General features: G+C 43.9%; 1 protein-coding gene across 1 annotated transcript in view; it reads left to right on the top strand.

The window, feature by feature from the left end:
* LOC126355608 (zinc carboxypeptidase-like) overlaps window positions 1-17,478 on the top strand; it is a 140,686-nt gene that overhangs the window by 108,557 nt on the left and 14,651 nt on the right. Inside the window, exons 6-7 of the mRNA XM_050005970.1 lie at window positions 4,653-4,813; window positions 9,341-9,425. Coding sequence (XP_049861927.1) covers window positions 4,653-4,813; window positions 9,341-9,425 — 246 coding nt within the window. The remainder of the gene's footprint in view (window positions 1-4,652; window positions 4,814-9,340; window positions 9,426-17,478) is intronic.

Below are 17,478 nucleotides of genomic sequence, written 5' to 3'. Positions count from 1 at the left end.
TGGTCACCTTTGTGCTCATGCGGCAAAGACTACCAAATCCACCGGTTACTCCCTCAACCGTTAGGGGTAAAACTCAATGGGACTCGGGGCAAGTAACGCTAGCAACCTGCTTCCCCGATACTTTAAATATGGTACTGGCAACAATCAGAGCAAAATGCCTCGGACCTTTGGAGGTTACAGAGTCCCACGTGTAACTGACAAACCAGGGACTCGTAAGACACGACTTGGCAAACAAAGGGTAATGAGATGGGGAGCTATTAATATCAATGAGGGCTACCCTGGGAAGAAGGTAGAGCTGGCAGAGGCTACAAGTAAGATGGGGCTGGACGTTTTAGCTGTTAGTGACATTCGGGTAAGGGGTGAGAAAGAAGAGGAAGTGGGAGAATACAAGGTCTACCTGTCAGGAGTCAAAGCAGGAATAGCACAATGGGGTGTAGGGCTTTACATCAGCAAAGAAATGGAACCCAGCGTAGTTGCAATAAGGTATGTAAACGAACGACTGATGTGGATAGATTTGCCAGTGTCTGGCAAGACAGTTAGGATTGTGTCAGTATATTCACATTGTGAAGGGACAGATCAAGATAAGATGGATAGTTTTTTATGAGGCACTCCAGTGATGTAGTTGTTAGAGTAAAGGACAAGGACAGTATTCTGCTCATGGGTGATTTTAATGCCAGGATTGGAAATCGAACAGAAGAGTATGAAAATGTTATGGGTAAATTTGGAGAGGATATGGAGCCCAACAGGAACGGGAAACAACTCTTGGATTTCTGTGCCAGTATGGGCTTAGTAATCACAAACTCCTTTTTTAAACATAAGAACATTCACCGGTATACTTGGGAAGGCAGGGGAACCAGATCTGTCATTCACTATATAATAACAGATCAGGAATTCAGGAAGGATGTGAGGGACACACGTGTATTCAGGGGATTCTTCGATGACACTGATCATTATTTAATCTGAAGTGAAATTGGGATTGTGAAGCCGAAAGTGCAGGAGGTCAGGTCCATATGTAGGAGGATAAGAGTGGAGAAAATTCAGGATAAGGAAATCAGGCAGAAGTACGTAACAGCAATCTCTGAAAGGTACCAGTTAGTTGAATGTAGTCAGTTACAGTCATTGGAAAAGGAATGGACAAGGTACAGGGTCACAGTACTAGAAGTGAATAAAGAATGTCTGGGGACAGTAGTGTGTAAAAGTAGGATGAAGCAAACAGCTTGATGGAATGACACAGACAAGGCAGCCTGTAAAAGGAAAAAGAAGGCGTATCAAAAGTGGCTACATACTAGAACTCAGGTAGACAGAGAAAGTTATGTTGAAGAAAGAAACAAAGCCAAACAGATAATTGCACCATCCAAGAAGAAATCTTGGGAAGACTTTGGAAACAGGTTGGAGACCTTGGGTCAAGCTGCTGGAAAACCATTCTGGAGTGTAATTAGTAGTCTTCGAAAGGGAGGTAAGAAGGAAATGACAAGTATTTTGGACAGGTCAGGAAAACTGCTGGTGAATCCTGTGGATGCCTTGGGCAGATGGAGGGAATATTTTGAAGAGTTGCTCAATGTAGGTGAAAATACGATCAGCAATGTTTCAGATTTCGAGGTAGAATGGGATAGCAATGATGATGGAAATAGGATCACATTTGAGGAAGTGGAGAAAATGGTCAATATGTTGCAGTGAAATAAAGCAGCTGGGGTAGATGAAATTAAGTCGGAACTCATCAAACACAGTGGAACGTCAGGTCTGAAATGGCTACACAGGATAATTGAAATGGCCTGGGAGTCGGGACAGATTCCATCAGATTGGACAAAAGCAGTAATCACACCAATCTTTAAACATGGAAACAGAAAAGATTGTAACAACTACAGAGGTATCTCTTTAATCAGCGTTGCAGGTAATATCTTCTCAGGTATTGTTGAAAAGAAAGTGCGAGTATTAGTTGAGGACCAATTGGATGAAAATCAGTGTGGGTTTAGGCCCCTTAGAAGTTGTCAGGACCAGATCTTTAGTTTACGGCAAACAATGGAGAAGTGTTATGAGTGGAACAGGGAACTGTATTTATGCTTTATAGATCTAGAAAAGGCATATGACCGGGTCCCAAGGAGGAATTTATTGTCTGTTCTACGAGATTATGGAATAGGAGGCAAACTTTTGCAAGCAATTACAAGTCTCTACATGGATAGTAAGGCAGCAGTTAGAGTTGACGGTAAATTGAGTTCATGGTTCAGAGTAGTTTCAGGGGTAAGACAAGCCTGCAACCTGTCACCACTGTTGTTCATATTATTTATGGATCATATGTTGAAAACAATAGACTGACCGGGTGAGATTAAGACATGTGAACACAAAATAAGCAGTCTTGCATATGCGGATGACTTAGTTGTGATGGCAGATTCGATCGAAGGTTTGCAAAGTTATTTCCCAGAGCTAGACCAGAAATGTAAGGACTATGGTATGAAGCTTAGCATCTCCAAAACGAAAGTAATGTCAGTGGGAAAGAAATATAAACGGATTGAGTGCCAAATAGGAGGAACAAAGTTAGAACAGGTGGACAGTTTCAAGTACTTAGGATTCATACTCTCACAGGATGGCAACATAGTGAAAGAACTGGAAGCGAGGTGTAGCAAAGCTAATGCAGTGATAGCTCAGCTACGATCTACTCTCTTCTGCAAGAAGGAAGTCAGTACCAAGACTAAGTTATCTGTGCACCGTTCAATCTTTCGAGCAACTTTGTTGTATGGGAGTCAAAGCTTGGTGGATTCAGGTTACCTTATCAACAAGGTTGAGGTTACGGATATGAAAGTAGCTAGGATGATTGCAGGTACTAGCAGATGGGAACAATGGCAGGATGGTGTCCACAATGAGAAATCAAAGAAAAACTGGGAATGAACTCTATAGATGTAGCAGTCAGGGAAAACAGGCTTAGATGGTGCGGTCATGTTACACGTATGGGAGAAGCAAGGTTACCCAAGAGACTCATGGGTTCAGCAGTAGAGGGTAGAAGGAGTCGGGGAAGACCAAGGAGAAGGTACCTGAATTCGGTTAAGAATGATTTTGAAGTAATAAGTTTAACATCAGAAGAGGCAGCAATGTTAGCACTGAATAGGGGATCACGGAGGAATTTTATAAGGGGGCTATGCTCCAGAGTGAACGCTGAAAGGCGTAATCACTCTTAAATTATGATGATGATGATGATGTTACATCCTGCGGAGCAGCAGGAACAAATCCATTGTCCGTAATTTAGTTTTTACATTACTGCACGTAACTTCAATTGTGAAGTAATCGTGGTTTCCTTACCACTACAATCAGAATTATGCACTGATGGAAAAAATCGGAACGCCAAAAAATAATTAATGTAGAGTAAATAAATTTCTGGAACACATTTGTCTAAATAACATATTTTAGTGATTCACTTTGCAAGATCACAGGTTAACGTAACCGCGAGATAAGCCATTGCAAACGTTAAATGCTGGTACATTAATAACCGGTGTAATCGCCAGAATGTACGCAAACGTGCATGCATTTTGTTGTACAGGTGCCCAATGTCAGTTTGTGGGATGGAGTTCCATGCCTGTTGCACATAGCCGGGCAACGTTTAATGCCGCTACAGTTGTCGTCCGATGATGCCCCACGTGCGCTCCATTAGAGGCAAAATCTAGCAGGCCGAGGCGACATGTCGAGAATCTGTAGAGCATGATGTGTTACAACCACGGTATGTGGTCGAGCGTTATCGTGTAGGAAAACACGACATGGAACGCGGTTCATCAATGGCAGCACAACTGGTCGAATCACTAGACTGAAGTACAAATTTGCAGTGCGGGTGATTTGCTGTTATACTAAACTGCACCCTAGAACCCAAGTGTAGGCGCAGGGTATCTGGCACGGAGAGACGTTGTTTGTAGGTCCTCAACTGGCTTCCTTCTAACCAAAACACGGCCCCACTGCTGCTGAGTCAGAACCAGCTTTCATCACAAAAAACAACAAACCTCCACCCTGCCCTCCAATGACCTCCCGCTTGTTTTGGAGCCGTCCTGGAAGTAAGCGATTTTTAACATTTCGGTGTATCACTCTGGTGCCAACTGCTTCCAGTATTGCTAATACAGATGCAGATACGATGCGCCAGAACCTTAAGAGTAACAAGATGGTCTTCCCCCTCGGCAGTGATACGTGGCCATCCAGAGACCGGGCTTCTTGCCACCGTACATTCTCGTGACCTGCGCTGTCAGCAGTCTTGTGCAGTGATTACATTCCTATCAAGTCTTCCTGCAATATCACAGAAGGAACATCCAGCTTCTCATAACCCTTAACACTACCTCGTCCAAACTCAGTCGAGTGTTGCTAATGGCGTCTTGATCGCCTTAAAGGCATTCTTAAGTAACATCAACCTCCGAACGTCCAATCTCAAAGACAACGCTCATGACCGAAACAATGTGTATTTAAAGCAAACCTGATTTACATCCTCATAATGGGGCTACTAGCGGCATCCGTACGCGGCTGGTACTAAATTTTAATGGACATTACCTTTCGGATGTAGAAACGGTGCTACCAACTTTATTTTATGTCCCACAAGTAATTCTTTGTGTAGAGGTTTTTTTTTCGACAGTGTATATCCGAGTAATATGCTTTTCCTGGTAGTTAACACATCATTAATGCTTCAGGTATGCACCCACGTGACTGGGCCGCCACCGCCTGTATGAACTGGTTCATCAACGAGATCTTAACGACTAACGACACGGACGTCAGGGATGTTGTCAGCCAGTTCGTATTCAAGATCTACCCCACCTCCAATCTCGACGGCTATAATTACACCTGGAACACAGTGAGTAGCTCTCATTGCAGTACTTGGTTGCCTGTAAATGTTGAATGTGTCAATTGTTAAGCAATTTCTCTTTTCATCAGGCTCCACATATTCATCCTAACACAAAAACATAGAAGTTTTCGTCACGACTGAGATGTCTTCTGTTTTGAGGCGTCCAGCTGTTACAGATGCGTAGATGCGTGCCTTAATCGAGTTTTCAAGTTCTGTCTTGAGCCGTTAAAGACAAAGTCAAACAGGTACAAATGGCTATTTAATTCAGTTCATAGACTACCGGCGAAGCTAAGGAAGGGAAAATTAGGAAAAGAAGTTCAGATTCTAGAAAGAAAAATAAAACTGTGACTTTCGCCGGTGACGTTGTAATTTGGAAATTTCTGTTAAGTTCCTATCGGACCAAACAGCTGAAATCATCGGACCCTAGGCTTACACACTACTTAATCTAATTGAAACTAACTTACGATAAGGACAACACACACACCCATGCCAGAGGGACGACTCAAATCCCCGACGGAAGGAGCCGCACGAACCGAGGCAAGGCGCCACTGATCGCGCGGCCCGTTGACGTTGTAATTTGTGTCAGAAACGGAGAAGAACTTGCAATTACAGTTAAAAGGAGTATATAGTGCCTTGAAGAGAGGGTATGGTAAGAATAACATCAAAGGAAAAACAGTAATGGAATGTAGTCGTATTAAATTAGGTGATGGCAATAGAATTAAATTTGAAAACGAGGCATTAAAAATTGTTGATCGGTTTTGCTGTCTGAGTAGAAAAATAATGGCTAATGACCGAAGCACAGGGGAAATGACATGTAGACGCAGTAGCAAGGAAAGTTTTTCTTGAAAAGATAAATTTCTTAGCATTGAATACAAATTTAAGAAACAGACTAGTCACTATTGATCCCAAGGATTTATTAAAACCTAAAAGTCACACGTCAGAATGGTAACAGACTGGTAAGTGTCGGAGAAGACCGTTGGTAACTGCTGAAAGCACTACCAGTGTCTCGCCATCGTCTCTGCTCAGCACTTGCCATTAATTTTTAATAAATCCTTTAGATCAAGACTGAGTGATATTTTAATTACCCATCAGGTCGCTCTTAATTTACGGTAATGTTTCAATATATTAACAAATCTAAGTGTTCATAAATAGTTTTTATAGACATTTGTGTGGTATATAGCCTTATTCGGAAGTCAAACGTGAACGAAAAACAGTTCGGTGAAGAGGAGAATAGAAGCTTTTGAAATGTGGTAATCCGAAAAAGTTGGAAATTGGGTGGGTAGATCGAAAAACTTCTGCTGAGGTACAGAACTGAATTGTGAAAACAAGAAATTTGAGGCATAACTTTAGTAACGGAAGAAATCGGTCGAGGTATAAAGAAACCGTAATTTTAGCAATGGAAGGACTTATGGTAGGTAGAAGTCGTAGAGGGAGACCGATGTCTGACTACAGTAAGCAGGTTCTAATGCGGAGATGACTTGCACTTGCTAGCCGAGCGTGCAGAGCTCCGTCCAACCAGCCTCGCACCGCACACTACGCGACAAGGACAAAGATCCGGTAGGGCCTCTTATAGCCATTGCCATTTTATCAGACTAATAGTACAATGCTACTAAATGAAAAGGTTATTATTTGTTACAGATTCCCCAAAACTCGCTATTCTCTTTACTGTTTAAGGTTTCGGAGGGTTAACTCTCCATCTACAGGTATTCAACCATGGAGATCTATAACCCAAGGGCTTAGGATAGATTACAAGCCCCAAGCTATATGAACATTGGGACCATGGAGACAGTTATGCGAACAGGAGTATGATGCAACGTGACGTGCCGATTTCTTAAGAAAATCAAATGAAACACTAGCGGAAAAAGAGTAGCAACTGTATGGTAGATCCCAGCAGGCTTTCATTCTCTAACAGACAAAGGGATTTTTCAAAGAGCTCGGCAATAACTCATGTTCCTTTGTAACACATGCGTTGAGGCTATCAGTTGTCAGTTTCCAAATTCGTGACGCCTATACGCTGTTGCTACGAAACATATATTCTTAATTCCAATAGAAACTCAACATTAATTTCTGACGATTAGTTTGTTATCTCAAAGAACTCGAGCTAGGACCGTCAATCACTATATAACGTTGGCCATAATGGTTTATTTTGTTATTTCTATTACGCCAGACTGCATTGAGGTGACAAACATCATAGGACACCTCCTAGTATCGTGTCGTACTTTCTTTTCCCCGGCGTAGTGCAGCAACTGGACGTGGACTTAACAAGTTCGTGGAAGTCCCCTGCACATACATTGAGCCATGCTGTCTCCATGTCCGTCCATAACTGCAGAGGTGTTGCCGGTGCAGGATTTCGTGCACGAACTCACCTCTCAACTATGCCCCAAAAATGTTTGTCGGGATTCATGTCGGGCGAACCGGCTGGCCATATCATTCGCTCGAATTGTCCAGAATGTTCTTCAAACCAACCGTCAACAAGTGTGGCCACGTTATATGGCATACTCTCAGCCATAAATGTAACAACGTTCTTTGGGAACATGAGGTTCATGAATGGCTTCAGATGGTCTCCAAGTAGTCCAGCATAACCATTCCAGTCAATTATATGCCCAGTTGGACCGGAGGTCCAGGTCAGTTCATGTAAACAACATTACGGAAACACCACCAGTTTCGGCAGTGCCATGTTGACAACTTGAATCCATAGCTTCGTGGAGTCTGTGCCACACTATAACCCTACTCTCAGTTCTTACCATCTGAAGTTGAGACTCTTCTGAACAGGGCATGGTTTTTCAGTAGTCTGTGGCCAACCGATGTGGTAACGAGAATAGGAGAGGCGCTTCAAGCTGTGTGGAGCAGTTAACAAAGGCCCTCGCATCGGTCGTCTGCTGCGATACCCCATTAACCTCAAATTTCGCCACACTGTCCTAACGGATACGTTCGTCGTACGCTCCACATAGATTTCTGCGACTATTCCCTACACTCTGTTGCTCGTGTGTTAACTCTGACAACTCGAAGCAAACGTTGCTTCTCTAGGTCGTTAAGCGAAAGCCATCGACCACTTCGTTGTCTGTGGTGAGAGATAATACCTAAGATTTGGTATTCTCCGCACACTCTTGATACTAAGGATCTCGCAGTATTGAATTCCCTAACGATTTCCGAATCGTAATGTGCCTTGCGTCTAGCTCCAACTACCGTCCCACATTCAAAATCTGTTAATTCTCGTAACTTGGGCACAATCATTTCGGGAACCGTTTCACATTAATCACTTTAGTACAAAGGCAGCTCCGATAATGTACTGCGCTTTTTTACATTGTGTACGCGATATTACCACCATCCATATATGTGCATATAACTGTCCCATGACTTTTGTCACCTCTTTGCAGAGAACATGGCTAAAGCTTTTGATCCTTTGTAACTCAGTTATGGAGGCTATCCGCTGTCAGTTTCAACATTCGCGACGAGTTTAAGCTGCTGCTATGAAACATATGTTGTTCATGCCAATAAAAACAAAATATTCGTTTCTGACTATTAGTTCTTTATTTTAAAATACTCAGCCTGAGACTATACTCCACCCATTTAATTTTGGCCATAATGGTTTGAGACACCATGTATTGCACAGATTTGTATTGTTATTTCTATTATCAGGCCATGGCTGAAAATTGGTGGGCCAATGCACCGTGTTTCACACCAGCTGAAAGGGAAAGAACGTTCGAGTAGATGGCTGACACTACCAACACTTCTCAGGCACGCTTTCTTACCTGCGTGAATGACATCTGGCTTCAGTACCAGAATTTCTTGTGGGGCGGGCAAACTAAATCCTTACTGTCGTGAAGTGAGGCTCGGATCGTTGATCATCCGACGAAGGCGGGTGGCGCCTGCCTCCATCAGTCTGCAGAAGCGTTATCCTTGAGATTCTCATCATTCTGACCGACCTGCAGTATGCATTTGTTACCGCAATTTCGAAATGCTCTTACAAACACTTTTGAGCTTTGTTATCATCCGTGGAAGAAACACTATCAACTTGCCCTAGATGTGTGCTGCAGTCCACTTCCACCATGCAGTACTAACGCTCTCCTGTGAGAGCTGCTAAACCCTTTTATCGTATAGGTTTTACGTGTCTTGCTGTTCTGAAATTGATCTGCCATTCATTAGTGATAGTTCTTACTCATATAGTCGTCACACCCTAGAAACTGGTCTTACCATACTCCTCTACCAGGTGAAAATTACATGGGCTGGCGCACAAATATCTGTCTGTTCCTTCTGGCCTCCCCTCGCCGTTGGGTATTACATCCAATAATAATGTTGTATTTAAGTCATTTGTGGAAAAAAACTAATTACTCAATTAATCGTATATAATCACCCAGTGTTTTCCTTGTTCTACTGAATGGTGTCAGCCTCTTGCTTTTCTATTCATTGACATAAGTAACTTCACATATTGGTAGTCAAGTAAATTTGTATTTTGTTTTATGAGCGACTATGATGTCGATAGATCAAATCTCTGGTATGTACGTGTTACTGTAACGTGATTAAATTTGTTTACAGGACCGTCTATGGCGTAAGAATCGCACACCTTATCAGAACTGCACAGGCGTTGATCTGAACCGCAACTGGGACTTTCATTTCGCAGGTGATAAATTTATTTTTTGCAATATTTTCCTCATTAAGTACGACCAGTTTATATGTCTCACGATTTACAAAAAGTAAAGCTTATAGTGACCCGATTTAATTACTGAGACATACATCCTCGAATTCTTTGGAATGTACTATGTGCAAGTAGGCCGGTGCAACCACATTTTTTCGTTGGAAATGCTAAAAGAAATTTTAACGAGTCCTCAGTGGATTAAAAGCAACGGCCTTACTACAGTGATAACGTCGGTTCCCGTCAGATCACCGAAGTTAAGAGCTCTTGGGCTTGGTGCTCACCATCAACGTCTGACGAACGCTGTTGGAAAGTGGGGTGCACTCAGCCCATGTGAGGCCAATTGAGGAGGTACTTAACTGAGAACTAGCTGTGGTCATGAAAACTGACAACGGTCAAGAGAGCGGTATGCTGACCACATGCCCCTTCATATCTGCATCCAGTGATGTCTACTGGCAAAGGATGACGGTGCTGCCTTTGGTAGCATTGGCATTACAAGACCTATTCGGACAGAGCTCACTCACCTCCTTAATATTTTAACATGGCATAAAGAGGCATTCCTGGATATTATTTTACGAAAATAATTCAGTCGACGGACTGAACATGTATTTACTTAGCATGGATTTCAGCATAGTTTGGGATAATATCATTAAAATATATATTAAGAGTATTTTAGCTATCCTCAAACGTTTGAACATAAGGGGTCCAGAACCACAAATATATAATAATTCCGAAATATATTTACAGAATACGTAAAAATTGTATGTTTCTGGTGTTTAAGTCTTTGAGAACGGTAATGCTGTACTCCTTCACCGTACAGACTTGTATGTTCGACTAGCAAACTCACGTTCCATCCGTTGTGAATCGCCGTGTGTTTCGGTATTCGGCCCTCTTACTTGATGAGATGACGTAAAGGCAACACAAAAAGTGATTTGGTACTAATACCACACAAAATCTTTCATTTACCTTGCTACGGCAATGTAATTCATGAATCGAATTACACCATCTACCTAATAGGATGCATCCCCCTCCATCTACGCTCTGATAATATGTCGTGTCGTGTTCAAACATGACAGCTCATATTGCCATTCTGTCACGTCTCCATATCGAACCATCTCAATGCAATGAATGCATACCACAGACAGGCACATACGCACCAGTTCACTGCCATGACTTACGTCACAAGGTCACGTGACCACATAGTACCAGTTCTACAATTTCTACAGTGCTCCAGGACGACTAGTGTGGTCTTTTAAGGGTGGGACTGATATTTATACCGTGAGCTTTTTACCCTGTAATGACTGCATAATCTTAAACTTCTTAGTTATCTCCAACCTCAATAATTTCCTACCAACTCCCGCGATCACCCACTCATGAAGCACGAAGTATTACGATTTGTGACAGTGTTTCGAGTTCAAAATTGTTCAGGCTTTCGTGACCAGTTGTTAAGAAACAGGCTATTCGCTTCTGTCTCGGGATCTTCGGCAGACGTTCGTCTGATGATTTTACTGACGTTTCGCCAGCACGAGTGGCTGACATTGTCAAAGCTTCACCCTCCATTGCCGGTGGTGAACTGGAGCCGATCTCGCGGCCGCAGACTATATGTACCTAGCGCACCAGCGTCCGCGGGCTTCTCCGTGGTCATTTCCGGTGCGGTTCTCCTCCTGCTACCTGCGAGGGTGGTTCGCTGCAGTACGGGAAGCAAGGATCCGTTTACCTTACGGCTTTCCTCTTTCTTGTTGAAGCTGTTCCCGTGTTTGCGCATTTCTACAGCTTCTCTAAAGAAGCGGGTGTAATAGTGCTACTCTACAGCCAGAACTTCCGTGTCGGTGAATTTTATTACATGGTCGGTCTCACTCAGCGCGTGCTCTGTCACGGCCGATTTCTCCACCTGCCCCAACCTGCAGTGTCGCTTCTTTTTGATCCTGGTGTTGATTTATCGTCCACTCATTCCGACACAAACTTTTCCGCAGATTCATGGTAAGCGGTATGTTCCCGACATTGCAAGTGGGTCCCTTTTATCCTTTTCCGATCTAAGACATTCTTAATCTTCCTTGTCGGTTTGAAAATTGTCTTTACGCCGTGTTTGTTCAATATACGGCCGATTCTGTCCGTCACTCTGGGAATGTATGGCAGAAAGGCCGTACCCGACATTTCTTTTCCTGATTTCTTACTTCGCCGAGTGTTTGGTTCTGTTACACTTCTGGTATAATTTGTGGAGTACACAGTGCTCCTCAGAACACTTTCCAGATGTTGCATTTCGCGTTTGAGGTGCTGCGTCTCACATATTCGTCCTGCTCGCTTTACGAGCGTATGAATCATGCCTCTTTTCTGGTTCCGGTGGTGGTTTGATAGACTGTGCAGGTATCGGTCCATGTGTGTCGGTTTTCGGTAAACGCTATGTCCTAGTTTTTCGCCGTCCCTTGTGACCAGCACGTCTAGAAATGGTAGTTTTTTGTCCTTTTATACGCCCATGGTAAATTTTATGTTGGAGTGGAGGCTGTCCTAGTGTCTTAGAAAGTCATCGATATGTTCTTCATCATTGCTCGACACAACGAACTTATCATCGACGTACCTGTACCACACCTTAGGTTTGCAAGTCGCCGAGTCCAGTGCCTGTGCTTCGAAATGTTCCATGAAGAAGTCGGCCACCATCTGACTATGAGGACTACCCATGGCAAACTCCATCCAGCTGTTTATAGAAACTGCCATTCCACGTCAGTAAAATCATTTGACGAACGTCGGCCGAAGAACCCGAACAGAGCAAATAGGCAGTTTGTCAACAACTGCCCACGAAAGCCTGAACAATTTTGTATTATGCCTCTACGGGGAGGAGATTTGCTGATTGTACCGACGCCTTGACCAACGACGGAAGAAGAAGGCACGATTGATGTCCTCTCTCGCCTTCCTTTCGTGGTGGAGAGATGAAGATGCTACACGCAAGTTCCTGAAATGTAAACGTCTATTCACCACCGCCCAAGCACATCGTATCTACGACAGAATGGAACGAGCTTTTCTTCGTGAACGAATTCATACAACTCGTAGAGACTTGGCATGAACGGACCAGGAACGTTTGGACATTTTCTATCAACTAAGCAGCAGAATGCATGGAGACGACTGGGCCAAGATCGACAGCATCACTTACAGGAGCATGCAGAACGAACTCGAACGTTACTCTGAGCGACGGAAGAAAAAGTTTGAATGATGCGGGAAGCAGACTGACAAGGCGATTTCCGACATGTCACACACAGTGGTCAACCTCACTGAACGACAATTGACCGAAGAGGAAGTGTCTGTTCTTCAAAAAGGAGGGAATTTCGCTATCATCCTGAGAACAATACCTTTGGAGGAAATCATCGCTAACACCGGAGCGGCCATTCGGACCCTTCCTTGTGAAAGGCATAAGAAATACCTACTGAAACAGCCAAGATACTGCGCCGAGCTAAACCACTAGCTTGCAATCTGAAGAAAGAAGAGGTACAAGCTATTAAGAATCTTAACGCCGACAAGAGTATATTGGTGCTGCCTGCCGATAAGGGGAAGGCGACCGTCGTAATTAAGACCGAAGATTATGACCAAAAGATCCGAGATCCATTAGATCCGACCACGTACCGTAAACTAAGCGCAGATCCGACGCAGCGTATCACACGGAATACGAATCGGTTAATCAAGGCGTCTCCTATGCCGGCGGACATACAGAGAAACTTCGCAACCCGGCAGCACTACCACTTCGGCTGTATAGATTACCTAAGATCCATAAGAACAACGTTCAACTAAGACCGATTGTTAGCACTCCTAGCTCACCGACGTATAAACTGGCAAAACACTTGGCCTCTCTGCTCCAGCCACAGGTGGGGAAGACCGACACGTACATAAAGGACTCAGGACATTTCATTGAGAAGCTGAAGAAGCTGAAACTTGTACCAAACGACATACTGATCAGCTTTGATGTTATTTCGTTGTATACGAAAGTGCCACTCAGTGACATTCTGGAGCACATAGGTTCCATTTTCCTGCAAGACATCAAAAAGCTCTTCCATGGATGTCTCACCACTAGCTATTTCACGTGGAATGGCAATTTCTACAAACAGCTGGATGGAGTTGCCATGGGTAGTCCTCATAGTGAGATGATGGCCGACTTCTGCATGGAACATTTTGAAGCACAGGCACTGGACTCGGCGACTTGTAAACCTAAGGTGTGGTACAGGTACGTCGTTGATAATTTCGTTGTGTGGAGCCATGGAGAAGAACAGCTCAGTGACTTCCTAAGACACTTGAACAGCCTCCACTCCAACATAAAATTTACCATGGAAGTAGAAAACGACAAAAAATTATTATTTCTAGACGTGCTGGTCACAAAGGACGGGAAAAACTGGTACATAGCGGGTACCGAAAGTGCTAAGAGACAAGCAACGCTACGTGAAGTAACGGCAAAAAACAATATGGGACGTCCGACGAACATACCCGTTAGTACAGTGTGGCGAAATGTGGCGTTAATGAGCTATTGCAGCAACCGACCAACTCGAGTGCCTTTCCTACCAGTACGACAACGCCTACAGCGTCTCTCCTCGTGACCATATCAGTTGGACGCTAGACGACAGGTCAGCTGAGCCCTGGTTTCAGTTGGTAAGAGCTGAGGGTATGGTTCGAGTGTGGCGCAGATCCCACGAAACTATAAACTCAAGTTGTCGAGAAGGCATTGCACAAACTGCTCGTGGCTCGAATAGTCCTCTGACTGGAAATTGTTATGTTTGGCTACTTGGAGACCATTTGCAGCCATTCATCAGCTTCATGTTTCCAACCAACAATGGACTTTTTACGGCCGACACTGTGCCTTGTCACTGCTCCACAATTGTTGGCGACTGGTTTCAGAAACGTTCTGGACAATTCGAGTGCATGTGTTGACCGCCCAGATTTCCCAACATGAATCCTATCGAAAATTTATGAGACATAATCGAGAGGTCAGTTCGTGCACAAAATCCTGCACCGGCAACTCATTCACAATGATGGACAGCTATAGAGGCAGCATGACTCAGCATTAATGCAGCGGACTTCGAAGGACTTGTTGGATCCATGCCAGATCGAGTTACTGCACCAGGCCAGGCAAATGGAGGTCCGAAACGATTGACGTGGTCCCACAGGCTTTGGCTGGGACGGATACCGCAGAAAACGTCAGACAACGCCCGAAGGCCAATGCTTTGAATACGTGGAAGTTGTGGGGGGTACGGGCAGGCACCGTTTCTCTAATAAAATCCCCTGTTCTACCTTTAGAATTTTACAACTTTATTAACTTGATTTTAAAATAGTGAGTGAACACTCGTTATCAGGAACAACAGCATCCTCGATATAGCTTGTTAATGAAAGCTACTGAAGTATTTTAACAGATCAAAGAAGAGCTCTCAGAATCCATTTACAAAGCTTAAAACTCAAAATCCCTTTTCAGGCAAAGGAAAAAATAGATATAAATTGCATAATGCAGGGTTAAATAAAAGATTCTAACGCCACATGGCAGTACCAAAATTTTCGCAGGTATGACCTGTGATCTCCAAAGGCAATAAAATATTCATCACAAAATTTTTAATTAGAACAACTTAAATGGAATAAAATCTGATTACTATCGACGTAAACTCAAACCCGGTAGCCTCTACGATGCGCACCGTATCGCAAAATATTTTTCTTCCCTTTAAACACTTTACACCATAAACATCTTTACATGTGATGCACACTATCGCCAACGAATTATGGCAAATAAGTAAGTATAAATGTTATAATTAACAAGGTATATGGAACTTTTCCGTTCAAAATCAAAAAACGGAATTCAACTCTTAAGCTCAGTGGTTACAACCGTTAAAAAAATATGCAATACATATCCTTTGATTTCGTCGTGGTCATGCGATGTTGTGCTCCGTGCTGTCCTTCAGAAACACACGCGGCACGCGAAGGATTTTCCACGACGAATAAAACGCTAACAGAATGCATCCAACTTACACAACTTGCATACTAGGATTATACATCGATGTGGATGCGGCTCACAAATCTTAAAAAGGACTAGGGTGTAGATGACATACTACTAAACACAGCTACTATACCGCATTCCACCAAACAGCAGCACGCTGGGGTAAACAAGAGACAAACCAACAAATGTTGCAAGGAAATCTCAACAAGGCAGTAACAAAGTATTTGGGACTTTAAACTCTTGGGAGAGGCACACCTTTCCCACGCCCGGGTTCCCAGGTTCGATTCCCGGTGGGGTCAGGCATTTTATCTCCCTCGTGATGACTGGGTGTTGTGTGATGTCCTTAGGTTAGTTAGGTTTAAGTAGTCCTAAGTTCTAGAGGACTGATGACCATAGATGTTAAGTCACATAGTGCTCAGATCCATTTCAACCATTTTTAGAGGCACACCAAAGCACAATATGACCTCCGAAACTACTATACTATTAGCGATTACGCCACGACAAGTAGAACCGTAAAATACCACAAAAAGATAATTGCAATTAACACAGATCATAAGCGTCCGACTTCAAACTCCACAGTCAATCTTTCTCTTACTGCAAACACTTAACAGTATCTCCGAAGTTCAGTAGTGGACACGACCAGAGTGTCAGTTAAAAGTTGTAACTGCAGATAACAAGTTTAATACGATAGGGGCCGACATAGGTTTCTTAATGAGACAAGCAATGATTCAGTCCTTCACTTGGATCCACCTTCGATCCAAACAGTCATTCATCTTAAAGCAGCTAAGTATATGACAATGCCCATATCAGCACTCTCCTCCCAAGCAGCGCTCTAACTGGAGACTGCAGTACCGAAGCAAAGATTACACCACTCACAAGTCTAGTATACGCGCCAGGAACGTGCACCTTTTTAGAATTCTTACGTTCACCTCATACACCAAACTTGCCGTAATTCTTCGTCGGAATCCCAAGGGCAGAACCAAGGAAAAAACTTCTCAGCCGTTGAATGACCACACTATGTCGCCGTCGGGACAAGACCGACCCTCCACACACTGAGATCTTGGAGCGTTCCGTCCCAGTCGACTGCTTCCGCAGGGCCACCGAACAAGCTGCTCGACCTCCGACACCGGCGTCGCTCCTCAGACACCGTCCAGCGCTCATTCTCCGCAAGCCCTTTCTGTTCCCCTCGCCAACTCGCCAAAGATAAGCGGCGACCAGAGACTCCAATCCGATCTCGATATTAACATCTCGGAAAGAAGGCGGGTGGTTTCAAAAAACGTAAAAAATTTAAATACCATGCCTTACCGGCTCTCCCCCCCCCCCTCCCCCCCCCCCCCCCTCATGACCCATGGACCTTGCCGTTGTTGGGGAGGCCTGCGTGCCTCAGCGATACAGATAGCCGTACCCTAGGTGCAACCACAACGGAGGGGTATCTGTTGAGAAGCCAGACGAACGTGTGGTTCCTGAAAAGGGGCAGCAGCCTTTCAGTAGTTGCAGGGGCAACAGTCTGGATGATTGACTGATCTGGCCTTGTAACACTAGGGAAAACGGCCTTGCTGTGCTGGTACTGCGAACGGCGGTAAGCAAGGAGAAACTATAGCCGTAATTGTTCCCGAGGGCATGCAGCTTTACTGTATGGTTAAATGATGATGGCATACTCTTGGGTAAAATATTCCGGAGGTAAAATAGTCCCCTATTCGGATCTCCGGCCGGTGACTACTCAAGAGGATGTCGTTATCAGGAGAAAGAAAACTGTCATTCTACGGATCGGAGCGTGGAATGTCAGATCCCTTAATCGGGCAGGTAGGTTAGAAAATTTAAAAAAATTTAAAAAGGGAAATGTATCGGTTAGATATAGTGGGAATTAGTGAAGTTCGGTGGCATGAGGAACAAGACTTGTGGTCGGGTGAATACAGGGTTATAAATACAAAATCAAATAGGGGTATTGCAGGAGTAGGTTTAATAATGAATTAAAAAAATTGGAGTGGGGGTAAGCTACTACCAACAGCATAGTGAACGCATTATTGTGGCCAAGACAGACGCGAAGCCCACGCCTACTGCAGTAGTACAAGTTTATATGCCAAC

This window comes from Schistocerca gregaria, chromosome 3 (assembly GCF_023897955.1).
Source record: "Schistocerca gregaria isolate iqSchGreg1 chromosome 3, iqSchGreg1.2, whole genome shotgun sequence".
Taxonomy (NCBI): Eukaryota; Metazoa; Arthropoda; class Insecta; order Orthoptera; family Acrididae; genus Schistocerca; species Schistocerca gregaria.
Note: the sequence above shows the minus strand (reverse complement) of the source record. Positions and strands in the feature narration are given on the sequence as shown.